Raw genomic sequence first — 25397 nt, 5'->3', positions numbered from 1 at the left:
GCTCTTGGAGCGTATCGCAAAAATGAACGCACCAAACAGATATCCACCCTCCTCTCACAGATTACTAAAATAGAAAAACTACATAAGCACTCACTGGCGATGAGGGAGCAGGACAATTTATTTACTCTACATAATGCACTTTAAGATGTATTGAATATTAAGGCGGCCCAGGCCTATACAGCACAAGTTTTACTCTTATGGGGATAAATGAGGGAAAGTTATGTCCGCATTGGTTAAAAAAGCTAAGGAACTAACTTTCATTAAACATATCTTAACAGCTCAGGGCTCTCTCTCGTCCGATCCCTCCGCTGTAGCTAATACTTTTTCTTCCTTCTATAGCTCCTTGTATAATTTAATAGCTACAGTCCCCTCTCCTAACTTGGATCCTACATTAGATTCTAGAGGCCAAGTTATACAACAATTTTTGGATACATTGTCCCTCCCATCTCTGTCTGCTGACGATATCACACCACTGACAGCTCCAATCACTATCTCAGAGATTAAGGAGATCTTGCACACTATCTCGAATGGTAAATGTCCTGGCCCAGACGGCTTTCCAATATCATATTACAATTATTTTTTTTATGTACTTGCTACCTCACTTGTCGAATACTTCAACTCACTAAACAATGGCTGCCCTCCCCATTCACAAGCTCTTGAGACACATATAGTAATACTGCACAAAAAGGGGAAAGACCCTACTCACTGCTATAACTATCGTCCTATCTCTCTGCTGAACGCAGACCTTAAACTCTGGGCTAAATTATTAGCGAATAGAATAGCCTCTGTATTACCCAACCTAATAGACCTGGAACAAACTGACTTTGTGTGAAGTAGGGAGGGTAGAAATAACACTTAGAGTCCTTCACGCTATAAACCATGTCTCAAAAACGAAATTACCCTTAGTTCTACTTGGAACTGATGCTTAGAAAGCATTTGATAGGTGGACTGTCAATTTTTAAATGTCACACTACTAAAATGTGGTTTTCCTAAGCAGTTTGTTGATGCTGTCTTTACCCACTACGCTTCGCCCTCAGCCAGAGTTAGGGCAAATGGAATCCTGTCTTCGCCTTTTCATATAAGCAATGGTACAAGACAGGGATGTCCGTTGTCCTCTACCCTCTTCATCCTAACTCTGGAAACCTTGATACAAGCTATTAGACAAAACACCAACATCGAGGGTCTAAAGATAGCAAACAAAGAACACAAAGTCGCAGCGTTCGCAGACGATATGTTGTTATTCATCTCAAACCCTAAAGTGGCATTTTCCTGCCTTATTGACTCTATTCGACAAGTTTGGTTCACTATCCAATTTCAAAATTCATCATTCGAAGTGTGAGGTTTTAAATCTCAACCTTCTCTCAAGTATCATCTCTGCACTTGCAAAAGATTTCCGATTTCGATGGGCACCATCCTATAATACTTATCTGGGAGTAAAGATCTCTAGCAATTTAAATGATATCTGTCGTTTTAATTTTTCCCCATTGCTGAAGTCAATTTCTGATCAATTACGAGACCTCCAAATCCCAATGGTTTTGTGGATGGGAAGAAAAATTTTTACTGAAATTCTTTATACTACCAAAATTCTTATATTTACTCAAAGCAGCTCCTATTTATGTTTCGACTTCCTTTTTCATAGAGACCCGGTGGCTGTTTTCCAGATTTTTATGGAAACAGTCTCATCCTAGAATTGCATATAAATAATTGACCCTTCTGAAACATTTAGGTGGCTTTGGGCTGCCTGACATATTGATGTATTATCATGCAGTACAACAAGGAACAAATCTCGAATTGTTGTCCTGCTCTTGCGCCGCCTTAGCAAAACAAATAGCTTTGGAAAACATCAACATACAGGTACTAACCTCTTTATGGGGCAATAAGGGCCATATAGGGAAAGTAGATAGAACCCCCTTTTTAAAGATTTGTTGCATACACCGCGTTCCAAATTATTATGCAAATGTTATTTTTCGCTGATTTTCCTAAATAGTCGATGCAAATGACAGTCAGTATAATCTTCAAGTCATCAACCGTTGGAGCATAATGCGAATTTTATTGAACAAATCTCCTAATGATGACAGATTTTTTTTAGAAGTGAAAAACTCAAAATGCACTGTTTCAAATTATTATGCACAACAGAGATCAAAACATTTTAAAGGTTGTAAAGAGAACTAAAATGGTAATTTGTTCAATTTGCAGCATCAGGTCATATTTACAGAAATCAAAAGCTCTTTCAATCAAAAAAAACTTAAGAGGCCAAGTTACATGTTAACATAGGACCCCTTCCTTGATATGGCCTTCACAATTCTTCCATCCATTGAACTTGTGAGTATTTGGACAGTTTCTGCTTGAATATCTTTGCAGGATGTCAGAATAGCCTCCCAGAGCTTCTGTTTTGATGTGAACTGCCTCCCACCCTCATTGATATTTTGCTTGAGGATGCTCCAAAGGTTCTCAATAGGGTTGGGGTCAGGGGAATATGGGGCCACACCATGAGTGTCTCTCCTTTTATGCCCATAGCAGCCAATGACACAGAGGTATTCTTTGCAGCATGAGATGGTGCATTGTCATGCATGAAGATAATTTTGCTACGGAAGGCACGGTTCTTCTTTTTGTACCATGGAAGAAAGTGGTCAGTCATAAACTCTACGTACTTTGAAGAGGTAATTTTCACACCGTCAGGGACCCTAAAGGGGCCTACCAGCTCTCTCCCCATGATTCCAGCCCAAAACATGACTCCGCCACCTCCTTGCTGACGTCGCAGCCTTGTTTGGACATGGTGGCCATTGACCAACCATCCACTACTCCATCCATCTGGACCATCCAGGGTTGCACGGCACTCATCAGTAAACAACACGGTTTGAAAATTAGTCTTCACGTATTTCTGAGCCTACTGCAACCGTTTCTGCTTGTGAGCATTGTTTAGGGGTGGCCGAATAATAGCTTTATGCACACTTGCACACCTCTGGAGGATCCTACACCTTCGCGGGACTCCTGAGGCACCAGCGGCTTCAAATACCTGTTTGCTGCTTTGCAATGGCATTTTAGCAGCTGCTCTCCTAATCCTATTAATTTGTCTGGCAGAAACCTTCCTCATTATGCCTTTATCTGAACGAACCCGTCTGTGCTCTGAATCAGCCACAAATCTTTTCACAGTACGATGATCACGCTTAAGTTTTCTTGAAATATCTAATGTTTTCATATCTTGTCCAAGGTATTGCACTATTTCATGCTTTTCGGCAGCAGAGAGATCCTTTTTCTTTCCCATATTGCTTGCAACCTGTGGCCTGCTGAATAATGTGGAACATCCTTCTTAAGTAGTTTTCCTTTGATTGGGCACACCTGGCAAACTAATTATCACAGGTGTCTGAGATTGATTACAATGATCCAAAGAGCCCTAAGACACAATACCATCCATGAGTTTAATTGAAAAACGAATAATTAAATGCTTATGACACTTAAATCCAATGTGCATAATAATTTGGAACACGGTGTAGTTGGAGATTCACTCATGCTCATGTGTCTTGTTTACAATTCCCTTCGCCTTTGACACTGTCACACTTGATCCCATATTTTTTTAAACCACAATTTGATGACCCTTTGAATTTGTGGCACACCTTAAACTCAATCTAAGTTGGTGACTTATATAGGAGTCGTATTGTCCCAACCCTTACCTCTATTAACAGCATGAGAGATGGACAAAATAGGTCCACAGCGCAATACGAACATTTCACTCAAATCAGTTCTGATTTCCTTGAAAAAAATAAAGTAACTAGACCTCTTTCATGGTTTTAGACTTTAATTTGTACCACTACTCTCCCTAAAAAACTAATCTCCATATTATACAACAAATGACTTTCCTCTGATATGCAAGATAAACCCCCATTTCTTATAGCTTGGGAAGGGACTTGAGAGTATCTTTTTCCCCTAGTGACTCATCAGCTATACTCAAGAGTTCATACAGTATGTCAAGATGCATTAGAACAAAAGAGCACTCCTTTAAAGGGAATGTGTCGCTAGAATTTTTTTTTTTTTAGTTACACAATTATTATTTAAGTGATTACACATTGTTTTAATTTTTTGACTCAGGAAATATTATAAATTAGATTCTAATTTATAACATTTCCATGTGCTGGTCACTAGAGGGAGCAGTTCCCAAAATTGCAGCATGGTCAATGTGGTAAAGCAACCTCATTGCTTTATGCTGCAAATTTGGGGTAGACACACTCGCTCTAGTGTCCTCACACAATCCCCCCTCCCTTATTCCGGCAAGTGCCAGGAGAAGGAGGGGTTTGAATCTTCAAACCTCCTACACTGTCTGCCGCCATTTTCTGAGCAACTGCACAGTGTAGGAGGATTAGATACAGTGCTAAGCAGACAGTATAACTGTAAAGGATCTGCCTGACACAGCTTCTGTGTCGACACCCGTGATTAATCAGTCTGCATCTGCTCCTAGGTCTGATAGAGTGACTCCATCTGCTACCACTCAGGCTGGTAGGCTGAGGAGTGGGAGAACCTATCACAGCCTGGCCAGACGGAGCTAGCTCCCGTCCTCTATTTATACCTTCATTTCCTGCTCTTCCTTGCCTGTGATTCTGTCTGGTTTCCTGGCTCTGCTGTTCCTGCTAATACTATTGACCTCTGCTTCAAATTGACCCTGGCTTTACTGACTACTCTCCTGCTCTGCGTTTGGTACCTCGTACACTCCTGGTTTGACTCGGCTCGGTCACTACTCTTGTTGCTCACGGTGTTGCCATGGGCAACTGCCCCATTTCCCGTAGCTTCTGTGTACCCTCGTCTGTTTGTCTCTCGTGCACGTATTGAGTGTAGGGACCGTCGCCCAGTTGTACGCCGTCGTCTAGGACGGGTCGTGCAAGTAGGCAGGGACTGAGTGGCGGGTAAATTAGGGCTCACCTGTCTGTCTCCTTACCCCTACATTACAATAAGGGTATGTGCACACGATGAGATGCTTTTACGTCTGAAAAGACAGACTGTTTTCAGGAGAAAAACAGCTGCCTCGTTTCAGACGTAAAAGCTCCTCCTCGCATTATGCGAGGCGTCTGTGACGCTCGTAAATCTTGAGCTGCTCTTCATTGACTTCAATGAAGAACGGCTCAAATTACGTTGCAAACAGCTGTCAAACGACGACGCGTAAATTACAGGTCGTCTGCACAGTATGTCGGCAAACCCATTCAAATGAATGGGCAGACGTTTGCCGACGTATTGTAGCCCTATTTTCAGGCGTAAATCGAGGCATAGTACACCTTGTTTACGCCTGAAAATAGGTCGTGTGAACCCAGCCTAACACTCACATACACGAACATAATACACACATCACATACACAAACATAAATTAGCTGCTCCACTCCTATTCCTTGCGTCTTCGCTTCCTTGAACATATGGCCGGAAGCCACGGCCCGAAGTCGTCATTTTACTGTCCGGCAGCGCCTTCTGGTCCACATGAAAATGGCGCCGGATTTCGCTCTTGGAACGAGCTTCGTTTTGGTCTGTGTGGGAGCGGCGCATGCGCCGTTCCCACACAGACGGCGTACGCCGCAGAGAATGGAAAGGCTCCCGTTTGCATTCCCTATGGGCATGTATGTGCCGTATTCCATCTCTGTATGTGTCGTTAATCGACACATACAGAGATGAAAAAAAAATGGCAGCCCCCATAGAGAAGTAAAAGTAAGAAAAAAGTAAAAAGTAGAACACAAGAACAAAAGTAAATAAAATTTATGTTCATATCATACTAAAAGCAGTATGATAAAAATAAAAACAATTCATGGCACCTTCCCTTTAAGCTTCTTACCAGGTGGTATAGGTCTACAGACTTAGTAGCAAAAATGTTTCCTAATACCCCAGATGTATGCTGGAGATGTGGTAGATCCCCAGACACTCTTCTACATATTTGGTGGGAATGCCCCATAATTTTCACTTTATTGGTCTTCTATCAAATCTCATATTAACCAGATCTGCTCTACTAACATTAAACTTACACCTTCTTTAGGACTAGTGAACCTACCCTCTCCAGATTGCTGCCTCATAAAACATAACCTACACTCGCTATTCATAATGGCAGCTAAGCCGCTCATACCCATTAAATGGCTGGATAAACAACCACCAGACGTATCTATGTGGGTCTCTAAAGTCAGGCAAATATATAGATTGGAAGAACTAACTAGTTGGGAATCTAGAAAACATGAAAGTTTCATGCAGCTTTGGTCCCTATGGAATGCCTGGGTATCGACGCACTTCCCATAACCCTCCATAACTGTTCTCGCATGGGTTATTTTGGTTATGATTTAGTCCTAAAAAGAAGGGATCGTAGACCTGCTGCTTGCACAGAATACATTTACTTTGGTTGAGTCCCTCATGTGTTCGATAAGGGGACATGGTTTTTCTGAGCCCCAAATGCTAACATTGTGGCGATTGACCTTCCCACTGAGGTGAAAGGTTGCCTCATCGCTGAACACCAGCCTGTCAATGAATTCGTCCTCTTCGATTTGGCTCTGCAAGTCAATGCAAAAGTCACAGCTTTTCAGTTTGTCAACTGGTTTCAGCTCCCGAAGAAGATGTAATCTGCATGGCTTACAATGCAGACGTTTTTGTAAGATACGCCATACCATGGTTTGTGGCACCTGTAGTTCCATTTTAGTCAGCCTGGTCGACTTTCTAGGACTACGCTCATACACGGCTTGAATCCTGTTCACTGTCTCTTCTGAAGTCTTTGGGCGACCCAGACTTTTCCCATGACATAAACACCCAGTGGTTTCGAATTGCTTTACCCAACACGAAAAGAAGTTTCTATGCGGCGCACATTTACCAAATTTATTGTGAACGTTTCACTGTACTGTCACAAAAGACCGTGTACTTGCATATTCCAACATGCAAAAAGCTTTTTTTGCTCCGATGTTCCCATCTTACGTCACACTATGTAAACACATTTCAAATTTTGCTCTTGAAAATTAAAGTTGTGCTATGATTAGTTGCTTTGGGCAACTAAGCCAGTTTTGCTTTGATTTTCAGTCACTGGCCATTTACCACTGATGGCCTTTACTTTTGCACCATCCTTTTTTAATCACCCTGCACATTTGTATATGTGGGTAATGTGGATATATGTATGTATGTGTGTTTGCGTGTGTAATGTGTATATATGTATAGCTGTGTTTGTATATGGGTGTGTAATGTGTCTATATATGTATGTGTGTAATGTGTCTATGTATGTGTGTAATATGTATATATGAATGTGTGTAATGTGTATATATATATTTGTATATGTGTGTAATTTGTATATATGTATATGTTTAATGTGTATATATGTTTGTGTATATGTGTAATGTGTACGTGTGTAATGTATATATGTATGTATGTATGTCTAATAGGGCACCCATAGTCTTCTATAGGGCCCAAGTGTAACATACATAGGCATACAGAGGTTATTTTCTGTAAGCTGCCATATGAATCGTGGCATCCTCCAGTGGATGCATGGCCGGCCTTGCATACGTTCGACCAGTGTGGTCGCACAGGGCGCCAGCCACCACACTGCAAGAGGGGCTCCAGCGGGTGTGTGTATCCCCACGCCGTTGCAACTACCAGCGGGGATACACACACTAACTGCAGTCGCCTTTCCACTTGGGCGCTTCTTAACTTAGTGGCCATCGCTACCACTGTAGCAGCCATAGCGGCTGCTAGCGGTGACACCGGGCATGAGGGCAGTGGCGCCGCTAGCAGCCGCTGCGGCTGCTATAGCGGTAGCGACGGCACTATAGCAGAGCAGGGAGGTATCTCCCTGCTCTGCTATCTACTAGCGCCACTGTAGCACTGTAGCTATCTACTAGCGCCACTGTATATGGACAGAGACATCAAGCAGCGCTCCAGGAGCGGAATCCTCGGCCACGTGGGGATTAATCCTTTAGCTAGACTAAATAAAAGTTATATCTTAGTTTATTTCTACACATTTATTTGATAGCTGGGAAAGCTGGGTATTTTGTGTGCTCCTGCACAGTTGTCCTTTTTTGAATGTCTATTGCCCGCCAGCTATCAGGGTCATTTCGTAGTCCTTGAACTACAAGGGGGCTGTGGGCAGTGTGGCACTACCAACCAGGGAGCTGTGGGATGTGTGGCACTACCAACCAGGGGGCTGTGAGCTGTGTGGCACTACCAACCAGGTGGCTGTGGGCTGTGTGGCACTACCAATCAGGGGGCTGTGGGCTGTGTGGCACTACCAACCAGGGGGCTGTGGGCTGTGTGGCACTACCAACCAGGGGGCTGTGGGCTGTGTGGCACTACCAACCAGGGGGCTGTGGGCTGTGTGGCACTACCAACCAGGGGGCTGTGGGGCACTACCAACCAGGGGGCTGTGGGCTGTGTGGCACTAGCAACCAGGGGGCTGTGGCCAGTGTGGCACTACCTACCAGGGGGCTGTGTGGCACTACCAACCAGGGGGCTGTTGGCTGTGTGGCACACCAACCAGGGGGCTGTGGGGCACTACCACCCAGGTGGCTGTGGGGCACTACCAACCAGGGGGCTGTGTGGCACTCCCTACCAGGGGTCTTTGCGGCAATCCATACATGGGGTCTGTGCGGCACTCCCTACCAGGGGGCCATGCGGCACTCCATAGCAGGGGGCTGTGTGGCACTTCCTACCAGGGGGCTGTGTGGCACTCCTTACAGGAGGCTGTGTGGCACTCCCTACAGGGGGCTGTGTGGCGCTATCTACAAGGGGGCTGTGTGGCACTCTTTACAGGGGGCTGTGTGGCGCTATCTACAAGGGGGCTGTGTGGCGCTATCTACAAGGGCTCTGTGTGGCGCTACCTACAAGGGGGCTGTGTGGCGCTACCTACAAGGGGGCTGTGTGGCGCTACCTACAAGGGGCTGTGTGGTGCTACCCACAAGGGGGCTGTGTGGCGTTACCCACAAGGGGCTGTGTGGCGCTACCTACAAGGGGCTGTGTGGCGCTACCTACAGGGGAATCTGTGAGTGGTGGGCTGATGGTCATTTTACTGTGAGTGGTGGACTGATGGTCATTTTACTGTGAGTGGGGGCTGATGGTCAATTTACTGTGAGTGGTGGGCTGATGGTCATTTTACTGTGAGTGGTGGGCTGATGGTCATTTTACTGTGAGTGGGGGGCTGATGGTCTTCAAGTGGTTTCCGTCTCTGACCTCCAATTTAAATTAATAGGAGGCAGAAAATACCTGCGGCGCTCGTTTGGAGCTTTTTTTTCCTGCGCCTTTTGCATTCGCTTCAACAGCTTAAGAAAAAACACAAAAAAAAGGTCACACAACGCTGTCAGTTGAAGGAATTTTGAGGTCGATTTTTTTTGCCTTACAAAAAACGTGTGTGAACATACCCTACGAGTGTAGTGCTTGTTCTTAGCCGTTTTCTGTCTTTCTCGAAACAATTTTTAGTAGGGGGGCCCTGAGGAAATTTTATTTTTCCAGTGCTGCCTTGAGTCTGAAAAGGTTGGGAAACTCTGTACTAGGCTACAGGATTCCGTCATGGAGCAGCTCAGTTCGTCATGGGAACGGGGCCTAGGTGAGTAAAATTTTTGTTTGGGGGCACTGTCCACAAGGGGGACGTGGGGGGACTGTATGGCACTGTCTACAAGGGGGAGGTGGGGGACTGTATGGCACTGTCTACAAGGGGGAGGTGGGGGGGCTGTATGGCACGATCTACAAAAAGGAGGTGGGGATTATGGCACTGTCTACAGGGAGGCTATATGGCAAAATCTACAGGGGGGCACTATACTGTGTCGGGGCCACTAATCAGACATTATACTATAGATGGCAGAATACTGTGGGCACAATTAGAGGACAAAATACTGTGTCCTTGAAGGGGTTGTAATATATTAATAAATATTACTATTATACTGTATGGGGGCACTAAAGGGGCATTATAATTTTTTTATGGGGCATTTTTTTTAAAGGATGGGGTGGGGCACCGAAAGATCATTTCGCACAGGGCGCCATCTATCCTATATATCTAGCGATATAGTTATATCTTTATGTGCAGCTACATACACAAACACTAACATTACTGTAGTGTCCTGATAATGAATATACATCGCTACCATCCTGGACGTGATGTTTATTCAGAATCCTGACACTTCTGAATCTTTTCTGTGAGATTCCAGCAAGGCAAGCGTAATCTCGCGAGATTACGATGTAACCTGTCATTTCAAACGAGATTACGCTTGCCTTGCTGGAATCTCACAGAAAAGATTCAGAAGTGTCAGGATTCTGAATAAACATCACATCCAGGCTGGTAGTGATGTATATTCCTTATCAAGACACTACAGTAATGTTAGTTTTTGTGTATGTAACTGCACATAACGATATAACTATATCGCTAGTGCAGTGTAAATGAATGGAGAAAAGTGCATGACGCTGATTGGTCAGCGTCATACACTCCTCTGTACAACGCCCACTTGGTCTAAAGTAAAAGACGCCCACTTGGGCATTAAGAAACTCATTAGCATAAAGCTAAAAATCGCTCATAAAGTGGTTTAAAATAGATAGTTTTTCTAAATAGAAAGCATTACTGTCACCTACATTATAGCGCCGATCTTCTTATATAGGAGATAGGGCACTTATAATGTGGTGACAGAGCCTCTTTAAGGAAATGCACTTGGGCCAAAAACAAATTTTAACTTTAGAAACTAGTGCCAGGAAGGCGCTGCTAGGGAAATAAAAATACTAAGGTGTATCAAAAGAGGCGTAGATGCAAATGGAAAGAACATAGTTTTGCTTCTATACTAACCATACAACTCTGACCAAACATTACATTTTTAATACAATTTTGGGTTCCTGTGAGAACAAAGCTCAACTGGAATGGGGACAGAGGAGAGTAGCCTAGGTAATTAAGGGAATGGGTGGATTGCAGTACCAAAAAAGATTGTCAAACTTGGGGTTATTCAGTTTGGAGAAAAGATAGCTTAGGGGGAGATCTAATTACAATGAAGAAATATTTCATTGGTCATTACAGATTGCTGTCTAATGATCTATTTATACCTAGATCTGTACCTATGACAAGGGGGCATCCTCTACGTCTAGAGCAAAGACAGTTTCACCATCATCACAGAGTTACTGTGAGAGCAGTGAGACTATGGATCTCTCTGCCACGGGATGTTGTGATGGTTGATTCATTGGACAAGTTCAATAGGGGTCTGGATGCTTGTCTTGGGTGATGTAATATCACAAGTAATGAGTACGATATTGCAGGAGATGGGTCGTTGATCCAGAGATTTATTCTGATTGGCATATTCAGAGTCAGGAAATATTTTTCTCCCCTTATATGAGGCAATTGGCAACTGCCTCATGGGAGTTTTTGCTTTCCTACAGCTCAACACTTTAGAATTATTGGTTGGACTTGATGGACCTGCGTCAAAAAAGGGTTTTGCTCTACTGTAGGACTTTTATTTATTTGAATATTAAGTACCAAAAGCAAAAAAAGATGTTTGTTAGACTACAGAAAATAATGAACCTTCCAGCAGCCCTAGAGTGTGTTAGTTTGTAGGAATTTGGTAAGTCCACCTTTGAACTCAAGTGACAGAGCTGATGTATTAGGCTAAAGGCAGCAATCCCTGAAAGGTAGGCCATTTTATTTAAACAAATGCATGAGGACCAATTAGTTATTGCTGAAAAGAAATCTGTAATTACTTCAACATGCGGTAAAAATCTGTCCTGAAAAACAGGGATGAAACACTGATCTATGATGTCAGGGTTACCATCTGCCTTATTGTTTCCAGACATCCAGAGGAATTTGGCTTTTTTCTTTTTTTAATTTAGTTACGCACTGTTACAACCACAGGGGCACCATAACAATTGTCTTGATTTGGGACTGCCTGAACATGCTCTCTACACAGATTTCCAACCTACTCTCAGCAGCTCATTGTCTCATGGCTCAACACGCTGTGATACTCTGATCTTTAGTCATTCTATTCAAGAAATGGAAGGCTAAAATGTTTATTGCTCATCCCGTATAAAATGCTGCTTACATATAGGATTTGCTTTCTGACATGTTCACTGCTTATGTATACAGTGAAAGGCAGAAATAAAACTATTAGTATTTCCTATAAAAGCAAACAAGCATGTCCACCTGTGCCAAGATAGTTTTGGGGGGGGGGGGGGGGGGGTGGTTGGGGTGGAAGAGACTATGTATGTAGAGTCATTAACCAGCACCAAGATGGAAAGCCTCAGTCTTTTTCTCTTTCCTCTATACAGATTTCAAGCACAAATTTTCATCTATTCTATTTGATCTGCTCCTTAACAATGTGTTCAAAAACTTCCAGCCAAAGGCATGGCCAGACATATTTAAATGTATATATTTAAAAAACCATATACCGTTCTTGCATTGATATAAGTATATTATAACATCTGTCTTAAAATGATTTTCCAACATGTTCTAAAACCTGTTTTTCACTGATATTTTTGTCTTCTGAAAGGTTGATGTCCCTTTTTGAAGTGTAAAATCTCTTGTCACTATGGTTTAATCTTCAGGAGAATCTTACAGCAGTTTATTCCCATCTCCCTAGCATGTATGTCAGCCATCAATTATTATATTATATGGCCAGCTTTTAGCTGGGCATAGTCAATTTTTTTTGTTGGCAGATCCCAATGATTTCAGAACTGTATAAGTTGTATTTCAAAGAATCCGATTCTATTGTCAGCCCCACCCCTAGATAGGCGGTGTCATAGTTGTCTGGCGGCTGCTTATATTGCTTTAACCATAGAAATAACATTGTGGTTCAGATGGCCAAAACAGGCATGTTTATAGCGACATAACTGCAGGACAAACAGTCCCCATGTCTATGGCCAGATATACAGAAATGTTTTAAACATACTTCTAATTATGCAAGGTACATAGACCTCAACTTATTTGGGTAAATAAAGTAGTTGGATATATCTGTTGTGCTTTGGAAACTGGCCTTAGGCCATGTTCACACAACATATTTTCACACGCATGACGCTATGAAGTACACCTGAAATACGCCTGCAAACAACTTCCCATTGACTTCAATGGGAAATATGCTGTGTAATTCAACCAGAACATATGCCGTGTGAACATGGCGTTAACGTTTTTGAGTTAATCTAATTAGTAGAACTAAAGGTAGAGACTGGAGGTTACAATTTATTAGCGACTATTTCACACTTTATACAGTAACCACAGCTTATACTGCAACTATGAGTGAATGGCATTGCAGCGTCAAGTGCTATCTAATACTAGTGCACCTGTAAAGATTGCGGGAGATTTATTAAGAGTGGCGTTTTTATATGCCAGTCTTAAAGAGGCTCTGTCACCAGATTTTGCAACCCCTATCTGCTATTGCAGCAGATAGGCGCTGCAATGTAGATTACAGTAACGTTTTTATTTTTAAAAAACGAGCATTTTTGGCCAAGTTATGACCATTTTCGTATTTATGCAAATGAGGCTTGCAAAAGTACAACTGGGCGTGTTGAAAAGTAAAAGTACAACTGGGCGTGTATTATGTGCGTACATCGGGGCGTGTTTACTACTTTTACTAGCTGGGCGTTGTGTATAGAAGTGTCATCCACTTCTCTTCACAACGCCCAGCTTCTGGCAGTGCAGCACTGTGACGTCACTCACAGGTCCTGCATCGTGTCGGCACCAGAGGCTACAGATAATTCTGCAGCAGCATCGGCGTTTGCAGGTAAGTCGATGTAGCTACTTACCTGCAAATGCTGATGCTGCTGCAGAATCAACTGTAGCCTCTGGTGCCGACACGATGCAGGACCTGTGAGTGACGTCACAGTGCTGCACTGCCAGAAGCTGGGCGTTGTGAAGAGAAGTGTATGACACTTCTATACACAACGCCCAGCTAGTAATAGTAGTAAACACGCCCCGATGTACGCACATAATACACGCCCAGTTGTACTTTTACTTTTCAACACGCCCAGTTGTACTTTTGCAAGCCTCATTTGCATAAATACGAAAATGGTCATAACTTGGCCAAAAATGCTTGTTTTTTAAAAATAAAAACGTTACTGTAATCTACATTGCAGCGCCTATCTGCTGCAATAGCAGATAGGGGCTGCAAAATCTGGTGACAGAGCCTCTTTAATAAACAATTTGTTGGAGTAAAATGCAACACAATTATTAAAAGGCGAATGCCTCTTAATAAATGTGTTGCATCTTTCAGCTTGCTGTGCGCCACAATTAAGGCGTAACAATCACGGTCACGACGGCGCATACAAGGTCCTGACACCAAGCAGTGTCAGGTCCTTATATGTGACGCAGCACTAAACATCCTGAGTGCTGCGTCACATGCAACGTCTTGAGGCTGCCCAGGGTCAGTACAATGTATGCTGTGAGAGTCTGAACAAGGTGAGTACTTTAAAAAATAAAAAAATAAAATTTTTTTTTGTTGTCTGATAAGGAGCGAGTTGTCGTATAAGTAGTGGGGGAACATACATGGCTTGACACGCGCCTCTTCCTTATTACGCCCCACAGAGTGAAATCTATGACAGCTAGCAGCAGACAGAATCCTTGCACAATGGAGACAAACGGAAACCATTGGCACCGGATTTGTCACCCTTGAAATCAATGGTGATGGAAACAGAAACCTATGGTTTCCGTTTGTGTCTGTTAGGGCTCCGTTCCGCCGGAAAGCTCAGACGGAACGTCGGAACGGAGCCCTAGCGCAGTTGTGAACGAAGCCTAAGTGGGCTTTTATTTTGTCAGCCCCATTGGTTGTCAGTTAATGGAACTGATACCCAATGATCTGCACACTGCAGGGTCTCTTACCTTTCTCAGAATCCTGCTGATTGCTTGACCATTGTTCTTCCTGACCTGCAGATTCCACTGGAAGGCAATCTAGAAGTCACACAGATAAGGCATGTTTATAATGGAGCATGGTCTTAATGAAATGCATACTGAAGTGACATCATTCATGTAACACAGATTACACAATTTAACAAACAAACGCAGGTAAAAAAAACATAGCAAAAACGCCATGTGGAATCTTAGCTGAATAAGGGCATTGAGTGTGACTGCAGGTGAAACAACCTTAGGTTAAAGGTTATGTACACCTATGAAGAGAATTTATTTATATATATATATATATATATATATATATATATAGATTAATGTTTTATGTGATTTTAAACAACTTTTACATTGACTTTAATTAAAAAATTGTTTTACTTTTTAAGATACAGCTTCTATTTATCCTATATACATAGAAGCTGTATCGTTCCATCAAAACTGATTCCATTAGCTCAGCTGAACTGACGGCTTGTCTGAAAGCTGGTCCTGCATGTCTCTGACACTCAGACCCAGCTAATAATGATCACATCTAAGTTATGAATTCAGCTGAACTGACGGAATCAACTTTGTCGGAACGATACAGCTCATACGAGCGCTTCAGCTGCTTCGTTCTAGCGATTGGTGGGGGTCTCAGTGCTCGGACCCCCACCAATTCAAACTTCTGACACATCACTATGACATGTCAGAAGTTTGTCAAACGTTTAGCTACACTTTAAGGGTGCATTTAGATGATACATTTTAGGCGTGCAGTAAAAAATGCATAACTCATGCGGTTTTGCCGCGGTTTTCAATGCAGTTTTTGCCTGTGCGGTTTTTACAAGTGAAACTTGCCGAGCCAAACTATGGAAAAGTAGCAGAAAATCACCTTTGCAGAGTTCTTGCACCAAAAGGATTTATTACTCATGTGTGCAAGGCCATGTACACCTTTGAACAAAATTATTTATTTATAAAAAATGTCTATCAGTGTGCTTGGTGCAAATTTCTAAATACTTTTTATTAAAAATTATTTTTACTTTTTGAGATACAGCTGTTTTGTATCCTGTATACAGAGCAGTGGCGTAACTACCGCTATAGCAGCCATAGCGGCTGCTACGGGGCCCGCAGCATGAGGATGCACGGGCCCCCCCCATGGCCGGAGGCTCCGCTAGCAGCTGCTATGGCTGCTACAGCACGACGCCACTGAAGGGGTTGTTCTTACAAAAGACATGCATCCCCTATCCACAGGATAGGGGATACATGTGTGATTGCTGGGACGCCCAGCGTTAAGGAGAACGGGGGACCGAAAGTCCCCCGAAGTTCTCCATAACAAACCTCGGACTTCCGGGTTCTGTCTGCAGCTCCATAGAAATGACTTGCGCACCGGTCGGGCTTGTGCGCATGAGTGACCAGCGCTCCTTTCATTTTTATTGAACTGCGCAGACGCCGGAAGTCCGAGGTTTCTCATGGAGAACTTCGGGGGACTTTCGGTCCCCCGTTCTCCTTATCGCTGCCAGCGATCCCACATGTATCCCCTATCCTGTGGATAGGGGATGCATGTCTTTTGTAGGACAAAATATAGGCCGTTTTTTTGGGGGGGCTATATGGCTTTATCTACAGGGGGGGGTCTGTATGGCGTTATCTACAGTGGGGGTTATGTATGGTGTTATCTACAGGGGGTCTGTATGGCGTTATCTACAGGGGGGTCTCTATGGCGTTATCTACAGGGGGGTGTCTGTATGGCGTTATCTACAGGGGGGTCTGTATGGCATTATCTACAGGGGGGCTGTATGGCGTTATCTACAGGGGGCTGTATGGCGTTATCTACAGGGGGGATTTGGGGCTGTAAGGCGTTATCTACAGGGGCTGTGTATGGCGCTATCTACAGGGGGCTGTGTATGGTGCTATCTATAGGGGGCGCTGTGGGGTGGAATCTATAAGGAGGCACTATCTACAAGGGGGGGGGGTTGAGTGATACCCAGCGGAGGGGGGGCCCCTGTCAAAAGTTTGCTATGGGGCCCAGTCTTTCCTAGTTACGCCAATGATACAGAGTAACTGTATCTAGCTCTGAGACCTTAACTTATGAACTTACATGTGATCAGTAACAGCTCGATCCTGCATGTCAGTGACACGCAGGAACCGCTGTCACTGAACCCGTCAGAAATTGACCTGCTGTGAGTTTTTTTAATCCGCAGCATATCAATTGTATTTGCGTAATTATTGCTTGTTTGTTGCGGGTTTTCCCCATTGAATTCAAAGGGAGGTAAAACCCACGACAAATAATAGATGTGTTTTCTTTTGCCAGAAAAGCAGCGATTCCGCCACAAAAAAACACAACTCAGAAAAAAATTATACTTAAATTCTGTGCTTCTTCATCCAGGCCGGCCTCCTGAGAGGACGTTTCATCCCATGGGACCGTTGCAGCCAATCACTGGCTGCAGTGATCACATAGGATGAAACGTCATCCCAGGAGGCAAGGCTGCAGGACAGCGGAGGGACGCGTTGCCATGGCTATGTAAGTATCAAACTTTTTTTATGTGCAGTTTTCCACAGCGGACATTCTGGCCGAAAATCTGCAACACAATTTGGTGTGGTTTACCAGCCGGAATTCCCTGCGGCGCACAGGGTGGATACGCTGTGTGCTTTTGCGCAGCGTATCTGCCCTGTGTGAACATAGCATGAGCAAGGAGTTATTTTTTGTTGGTTCTACACACATCGAGTTAATGTTGTTGCAAAGATGTACCTGGGGGGTACCATAGCACAAGGATGTTATGCATTCCTCAGAGTAGACGTTCACCTTTCTTGAAACAAGCACCAACCTCCATATGCCACACTGCCCCTACTCCACGTGGCATGGAAGTATTTTTATTCCGATAGTGACCACATGCCCAAAGTATTTGTTCTCACATGTAATCCTTACACTTCTGTACTGTCTATGTATTCTATTCTATGTACTGAGTCTGTATGACTCCCAGTATTGGTGACCACTTTGCCTATACATATAATAGACAGAATATATCTGTGGTCAGCAGTAGTGGCAGCTGGAGTATTTCCTATACTAGCTCATGAAAGTTGGTCATGTCTAACACAGGCGTCAGCTGTGGCCTAGAAAAGAACAAAAGGAAAGCTCCAGAATGTCCCTTAAAAATGTTCAGTTTTATGCCAGCCTGAAAGGGTATATGAACCATAGAGGGGGAGTACCACTCGTAACCCTCTCTGTGCGCTAGAGAGGATAGCTGCTTCAAAATGTGGTGCACTTGCACGTGTACTACATGGTCGCCAATTTATTTGAAAGAAGGTTTTGGGAAAGGGTTTCCAGATATTATAGGATGGCATCCAGTCCTGTTCTTGGGTCTAAATATATGGCACATGCACAGAGCCATAATATCCCCATAACGCTTAGGGTATGTTCACACGGCAGCGTCCGTAACGGCTGAAATTACGGGGCTGTTTTCAGGAGAAAACAGCTCCATAATTTCAGCCGTAATGGCATGTTGAGGCGCTTTTTGCTGCGTCCATTACGGACATTAAATGGAGCTGGTTTTCCATGGAGTCCATGGAAAACGGCTCCATTTACGTCTGAAGAAGTGACAGGGCCTTTTGACAGCGGGGCGTAAAAAAAATGACCGTGTGCACAGAACATCGTAAGACCCATTCTAATGAATGGGCAGATGTTTGCCAACGCTATCGAGGTGCATTTTCGGACGTAAATCGAGGTGTAAAACGCCCGAATTACGTCTGTAAATAAGCCGTGTGAACATACCCTTAAAGGAAAGACTTCCTCTTTTAAAGTGGTTTTCCTGTATTCTATTTTTTTTTTCAGGTTTTTCACCAAAACAATGAATTCTTGGAAAACCCTTTTAAAAGTTCAAGTTTTATATAATTTTAGATAGGCATCTAATAATCCTTTTGATATTGCTGCACTGTCCGGTTCATGACAGAGTAAAGAAATCTTAGCTGTAGTTTTAAATAAAGAGATGGCAACTAAGACGAAATAAAGAAAATTGTAAATAAAAAAAAGTACATCAAATGAACATTATGTCCAGGACGCAGGTGGCCTTGGCTTCTACCTCATTAACATAGGTGGTAATTACAGTTCTGTTGATAAGTGGTGAGCCTGTAAAATATAAGTCTGCAGCAGATCCCACAATTAGCATCCTTTTGCTAAAACACCATAAAGTGGCCAAGAAATTACGTCTTATGTCCAAAGAGCCATAGCACACAAAATGTAGTCATTGTATTTTCTAAAAAAAAATAACGAAATAACTGCGTCTACGAAATGTAAAATCCTTTAATATTAATCGAGTGCCTTGAATGTTTTTCTTTTCACATTTTTTTTCTGGACATCTGTCTGACATTCGCCCAGTCTTGTATTCTTTGCTCTCTGCTGGGACCTTTGTCAGCGAGGTTTGTTTTTCTTCCTGACAATCACAGTGTGATGGAGTCAAGCCTGCAAGTGTGGACTATTGATTTAGTCTGGAGCCGATGAGTGGAGGGGGCAAAACTGGGGGGGGGGGGGCGGCAATGTGAAAGCATGAAGGGGAAGGAGGGGGTCGCCTCTCCAATCTGTTTTACCGTTGAAAATATAAGGGGAGTTTTAAACTGTTCTCTCCCCTGTGGCTTGGTAAGCACTAATAAGAACCCACTGCGACCCATCAATGTCTAATGAACTTCGCTTTCCAACCCTTTTTTCAATGACCATAAATCAGTAATGAAGTCTAAGCTAATAATATTTCAGTTTCAAGTTGGCTGCCTGTTTAGTCCTTTATTCCAACAGTCCATAATGATGTATATTAATATTATTTATGCCCTGTGGTTGATACCTTTCCCAGTGTGCACAAAATAGTTGCAGTCAGACTTAACATTTATATAAACTGCAAGAAATACTTCTTGCTAAAATAAGCAATTATGGCTATACAATCCCTAACATGCAATAAGGGGTTAATCTGGTTAGATTACTACTGCTTCAGGATAGGCCATCACAGCCCACCGGAGTAGTTCTATAAATGGAACACACATGTTTTTACATCTGTACTTGTCAGCAGCCCCCCAAAACAGACTCCCTCCTATTAACTCATCTTTCTGCATAAAAGACAACAACAGATTAGGAACCAAGATTTTAGAGAACAGGTCATACAAACACAAATATTTAATAGATCTCGTATGTCTATTTCACGGCACAAAATGGCTGCCTGTTGTGAGAGATAGATAGACAGACAGATAGATAGATAGATAGATAGATAGATAGATAGATAGATAATACAATAAAAAGAAAATAGGCAGCACTCCAAAAAATAAATAAAAAAAGTTTGGACTTTATGAGCCCCTGAGGCTTGCAGGCTACAAGTCGTGGGCTCTGCACCGCCATTGACTATTAATATTTGGTGCTGCTCGGATTTCCTTTAGATAGATAGATAGATAGATAGATAGATAGATAGATAGAGAGAGAGAGAGATTATATTGTTTTATTAGGTCTTGAAAGAACCAACCATAAATTATATTTTCTAAGCTTTTTATTGCATATTGCTTTTACCAATGCACTAAGCCTAAAGTCTAAATTAAGTTTCTGGGACTGAATACACTAGTCCTTAGACCATGAAACCATGTATTTAAATAGAAATATCCTGGAAATTTAGAAGAATAAGTTTACTTTAAAAGAAATAGAATCTAGCCACATCCATCCAAATTTCACTATCAATGTTACCTTCTTCCTCTTCCTCGGGTATGAAATCAAAACGAATAGGAATGTCGGCATCCCGCGTTGCTCCCATTAGAGAGAGGCATACAATCTCCCCGTCAGGACTCATTATAAGGCTTCCTACAGAACTTCCTTTACAGCACTCTAGAAAAAAACAGACATACATTAAAATCTATGGAAACTATAACACAGTGGCTAAGTGGTAAGCACCATTGCCTTGCAGCACTGGGGTTCTAAATCCGACCAAGGGCATCATCTCCATGGAGATTGTATGTTCTCATCATGTTTGCATGGGTTTCCTCCCAAACTCCAAAAACATAGACAGTTTAATGGCTTCCTATGAAATAGGCCTATTTGTATTTGAGAAAGGGAATTTAGATTGTGAGCCCCATTGGGGATGGGGATTGATGTGAGTGTGTGCTGGGGGGAGGCGTGGAGCTGTCAATCAAAAGTAAGGAGTTAACGCAGAAAGGCTTGAAGATATGACTCTTTTCGAATGAAGATATGACTCTTTTATGCTCATTAGCCTACAGTGCAGGAACACTGATTTTTTTCACCCACTTCCACCAGGTATTGCTGGTTTAATAGGTGAAATGCTGGTGACAGGTTCCCTTTAAGGTGTCAATACATATTAGATGACAGTTGGCCGGACCAGCCAATTTTGTCCAGATCAGCTGACTATTTAATGTGTATGGGGCTGTCCCGACTTTAAGTAGGCAACTGCCTCTCTTTATAAATACAAATGCTAATTGGTGTTGAGATGTGCAACAGGTGACAATTCAATGAATGTATATACAACAGCTATCATGTTGAACTCCAAGGATCGAGGGTGGTGGGGCACATCATGATACCACCACTTTAGGCACCAATAGTAGAGTAGCTTTTCTCACACCCAATTTTACTGCAATGTGATTGTATGGCATCACAGTCTATGTGACTGTCATATTGAATTGTAGCATTTTACTAATTTTATTATAAAGTATGTTATTTAATAAAATATTGTTTTTGTATGCGGCATAGCAATTATGTAATGTTATTGTATTGGATTATAACTAATATATTTTGTTATGGACAACTAGTACATTTTCCCACAGACAGTTTAGCATAGATCACATGCATGGGACAGTTTACAAGACAATATACAATATGTGATGCTGCAAAACCCAGACCATCACAATGTTTTCTGACCTTTGAGTTCTTCAGGTAGAGATCCTCTAATGATACCAGTTGGCAAACCCTTTGCGTTTATTACACTGGCACTATTGCTGGCATTGGGTGCCTTTAAATTTGCCATTCTGCTTTGGTTCACAGGTCCCTTCTTGCCGTTTATTGGGGGGAGTGAACCTAGTGGAGGGGCTTCTGGGCCTAAAAGATCACCATCTTGGAAAAAGAAACAAAAAAAATTAGGTGCATGAATAATGACATTGTGGCACTTTGATTTGACACATTTTCGGCATCACATGACAAATACAGTTATGCTGTGTCTTATACTGCCCCAGCTTCTTTCATAGTTGTCAGTGGTGAACATATTGGATTAATCTAAAATTCTATTTCAAATCCAAGCTGTTTTGACAAAGTACAACACAATAAATCACAATGCAACCTAAAAAAGAAAATATAATACAATTTATGTCATCCCTCTTTCTATTTAGGAGAAATAGAGGGACAATGTTTATTTGATATATTAAGCCAATATTTACATGACATTTAGTGGGCTATAAGTGTGAAAAAGGGTAAATTGCCCCAAGCCTATTGGTAGAATGTACATTCAATTTGAACATTTTAGGTTCAAAACTATATTTATACATACGCATTAATGGGATTTTCCCACTATAGACATGTATCATATCCACAGGACATAGGTAGGACTTCCATCTCTGGGACCCCCTCCTACAGGGAGAACAGGATATGCTGTGCCCGGTTCCTGGATAGGCGGCTGCAAATATGGAGTTCCAGAAGCAGCTAAGCAAGCAGGTGGCTGCCTCGGGGGGAGCAGAGCAAGTGTGGAGTTAAAGAAACAGCCAAGCAAGCCGGTGGAACGAGCTTCAGGGGACCTTCATCCAACCAATAGGGGGGGGGGGGGGTTCAGAGGATATGCCATAAAGGTCTATAGTGGGAAAACCCTTTTAAAATAAAACCTTACATGTGTTCTGTATGCACTTTCATTACTTGTAGCACTTTAGGTCAATTTTCTGACGTATTTTTTAGCTAAAAATGACATTCAAGAGTATGTAAAACATATGACAGTAAGGTCCTGCTAATGCGCTTTTCAACAGACTTTATGTGAGAGTGTGCTTAACACATGAAACAAAAACATGTTGTTTTGGCAATGCACTAACTCACTACAGATGTATTAAAAGTGCTTAGGCTTGAACATCATAAGCTTAAATCCGGTTTTCGAATGCTCTATCTTGATATTAGATGTACTGAATGTATGTAAAACACAGAGCTTACAAATCAATGTAAGGCCCCATGCACACGTCCGTGCAGTATTTACGGTCAGCAAATTCTGCGCAGACGAGCCACGGAGTGTCATCCGCATTTGTGGACCGTGCTCACAGCAATAAGTATAGGAGCACGGTGAAAAATAAGACATGTCCTATTTTTTGCGGCTCATTTCTACAGCCCGGACACATACTCGTAAATATACGGTATGGTGTCTGTGGACAAAAGAAATTAATGTGTCAGTACTTTATTCGCAAATACGGATCTGTAATTGCGGATAAAAACTACGGTCGTGGGCATGAGGCCTGACTGCTATTACAGATGTATACAGAATTATTTAAAGGAAACCTCCTGCAAATAGACAACACGCCCTCTGCTTAAAAGCACAGCACCAGTAAAAAAGAGAAAGAATTTAACCGGATAATTCCATTTCAAGTCTTAGGGCCACCTTCTCCTAGAAAATGGGGAAGTGCAGTAACAGCATTTCTGTAGTATAAAAGGTGACCACTCTGGTCTCCGCAAGAGCATAGAGAACCAAATTGATCTCCTTTGGGGACTGTCAGGTTGCCAAATAGCTGTCCAAATTTTTGTACTCCAGCCTATTAGTCATGAAAATGACAAGTTTTACTTAGTAATGGAATATGATTGGAATGTCAGAACACCCTGTGCACTTTATGGGATATGGCACTGTTTAATGATAAGATATTAAGGCAAAAGTTTGGGTTTTAACTAGTCACGATTGGTAAAATACCAATGGTTAAAATGATTTCTGCGGCCATGTAATAAATTAAGAAAGACTTAATGTGAGAACTGTCGAAAAGGGGTTGCTTATAGGTGAGGATGAAAATTCTGCCAATTATTGAGAGGACTGAAGCTTTTCTATCTCAATTAATATTTAAGTTTGTCTTAATGAGCATAGAATGTACTGTACATTGCCCAAAGATCTCGCACCTAAGTATAGAGAACTAATTAGATAAGTAGAGAAATGATATGTGACTGCTTTGAAGAAACTGTTGCCAAAGTCTAAATTTTAATTTGAAGGGAATGGTACAGTGAAACCTCCCAAGAAGAACACGCCTTTAAGAAGACCCCCATCAAGACGGAATTTTTCTGTGACCAATTCTCCCCAACATTAAAGTCTATTAAATCTGCCCCTCCATATAATCATACCACTCCCTAATCCGACAATAGACCAGCCATTTTTCAAGGGGAACTTCTTTGAAAAGTCCACAAATTGGATTTACATGCTCTGTAAATCATCTGGATGCGGATGCATGCCGGCGCCGCAACACTTTACCGGACCAGAGAGAGCAGGAGGAGGGGGAGACTTGCTTATCACAACAGGGGAGAGAAGCTGCCAGCATCGCGCTGCCTCATTGAGGCAGAGAAAGCAGGGGAGGAGCATTTGCAGAACCGCAGAGAATCATAGGAAAGGTGCGAGGAGGAGGGGAGAGGCCGTCAGAGTAGGAAATAGTGCAGCAAGCGTTATGCAGTACTGAAAAGCCTCTGGGATTGCTGAGCTAGGGAGCCCGCAGACGGTCACTAGGGTGTCAAAATTAGCAGTGAGGGTGGATATGGAAAACGAATGTGTCTGAGAATGTACTTTATAAGAATTAGAGGAGGAGCTATGCTGTGGAACAAGATTTAGGGGGCATCCATGCTATGGACCAGGAATGAGAGGGGGCCATGCTGGAAACTAGGAATTAGAGGAAAGCCATTCTGGGGACTAGGAATAAGAGGGGAGTCATGCTGAGGACTAGGAATAAGAGGGGAGATATGCTGGGGACTAAGAATAAGAGGGGGAGCCATGATGGGGACTAAGAATGAGAGGGCTGTTTATTTGTATGCTGTACATGTTTGCTGACTGTATTACACACCTTTTTGCTTTGAGAGGACGACCCCCATAAAGGATAATTTTTCTGTGCAATTTTGGGTGGTCGGCTCAAAGAGGTTTTTTTTTTTTAAATCAAACAAGTTTTTATTAATAATACAACATTTGTTATACAGCCTGTACATTTTTTACAGTACTTTACAGAAAACAAATGAGAATAACATAACCTCACCTAAATATTGCAAAATTTCTTCAAGTGCTTTATGGCATGTATACAACATCTTTGTTTACACCGTAACCTATTTCTCCCCCCAACTAAACTACCCCCCTCCCTTGCAGTACCCCCTCTCTTTCCTGATTTTCCCATCACTCCTCCTCCGTGTCTCCTCCATAGTAAACCAATATTCCATCAGACCTTAGACATGCATGTGTGTCCGCCCCCCTCCCAATCTCATCTAGTGATCCGCATTGCCATATACGTGCACCCATTTACCCCATTGTTTCTCGTATTTCTGAATTGTCCCTCTTTTCAGATATATCCGATGTTCCAGTGATACCGTGTGGTTAACATATCCAACCAGTTCAGCTACCTCCGGGGGATCCGCCTGCAGCTAATATTTTGCGATTAGTTTCCTAGCATGATATAAAATCTTTTTAATAGACAG

General features: G+C 42.5%; 1 protein-coding gene across 1 annotated transcript in view; it reads right to left on the bottom strand.

The window, feature by feature from the left end:
* Window positions 1-25397, bottom strand: part of KIAA2012 (KIAA2012 ortholog) — a 151585-nt gene that overhangs the window by 102271 nt on the left and 23917 nt on the right. Inside the window, exons 5-7 of the mRNA XM_075829745.1 lie at window positions 21645-21836; window positions 20463-20600; window positions 14762-14830 (exon numbers count right to left, since the gene is read on the bottom strand). Coding sequence (XP_075685860.1) covers window positions 14762-14830; window positions 20463-20600; window positions 21645-21836 — 399 coding nt within the window. The remainder of the gene's footprint in view (window positions 1-14761; window positions 14831-20462; window positions 20601-21644; window positions 21837-25397) is intronic.

The sequence above is a fragment of the Rhinoderma darwinii genome, chromosome 6, assembly GCF_050947455.1.
Source record: "Rhinoderma darwinii isolate aRhiDar2 chromosome 6, aRhiDar2.hap1, whole genome shotgun sequence".
NCBI classification, from domain to species: domain Eukaryota; kingdom Metazoa; phylum Chordata; class Amphibia; order Anura; family Rhinodermatidae; genus Rhinoderma; species Rhinoderma darwinii.
This window is presented reverse-complemented; position numbering and strand designations above follow the sequence as displayed.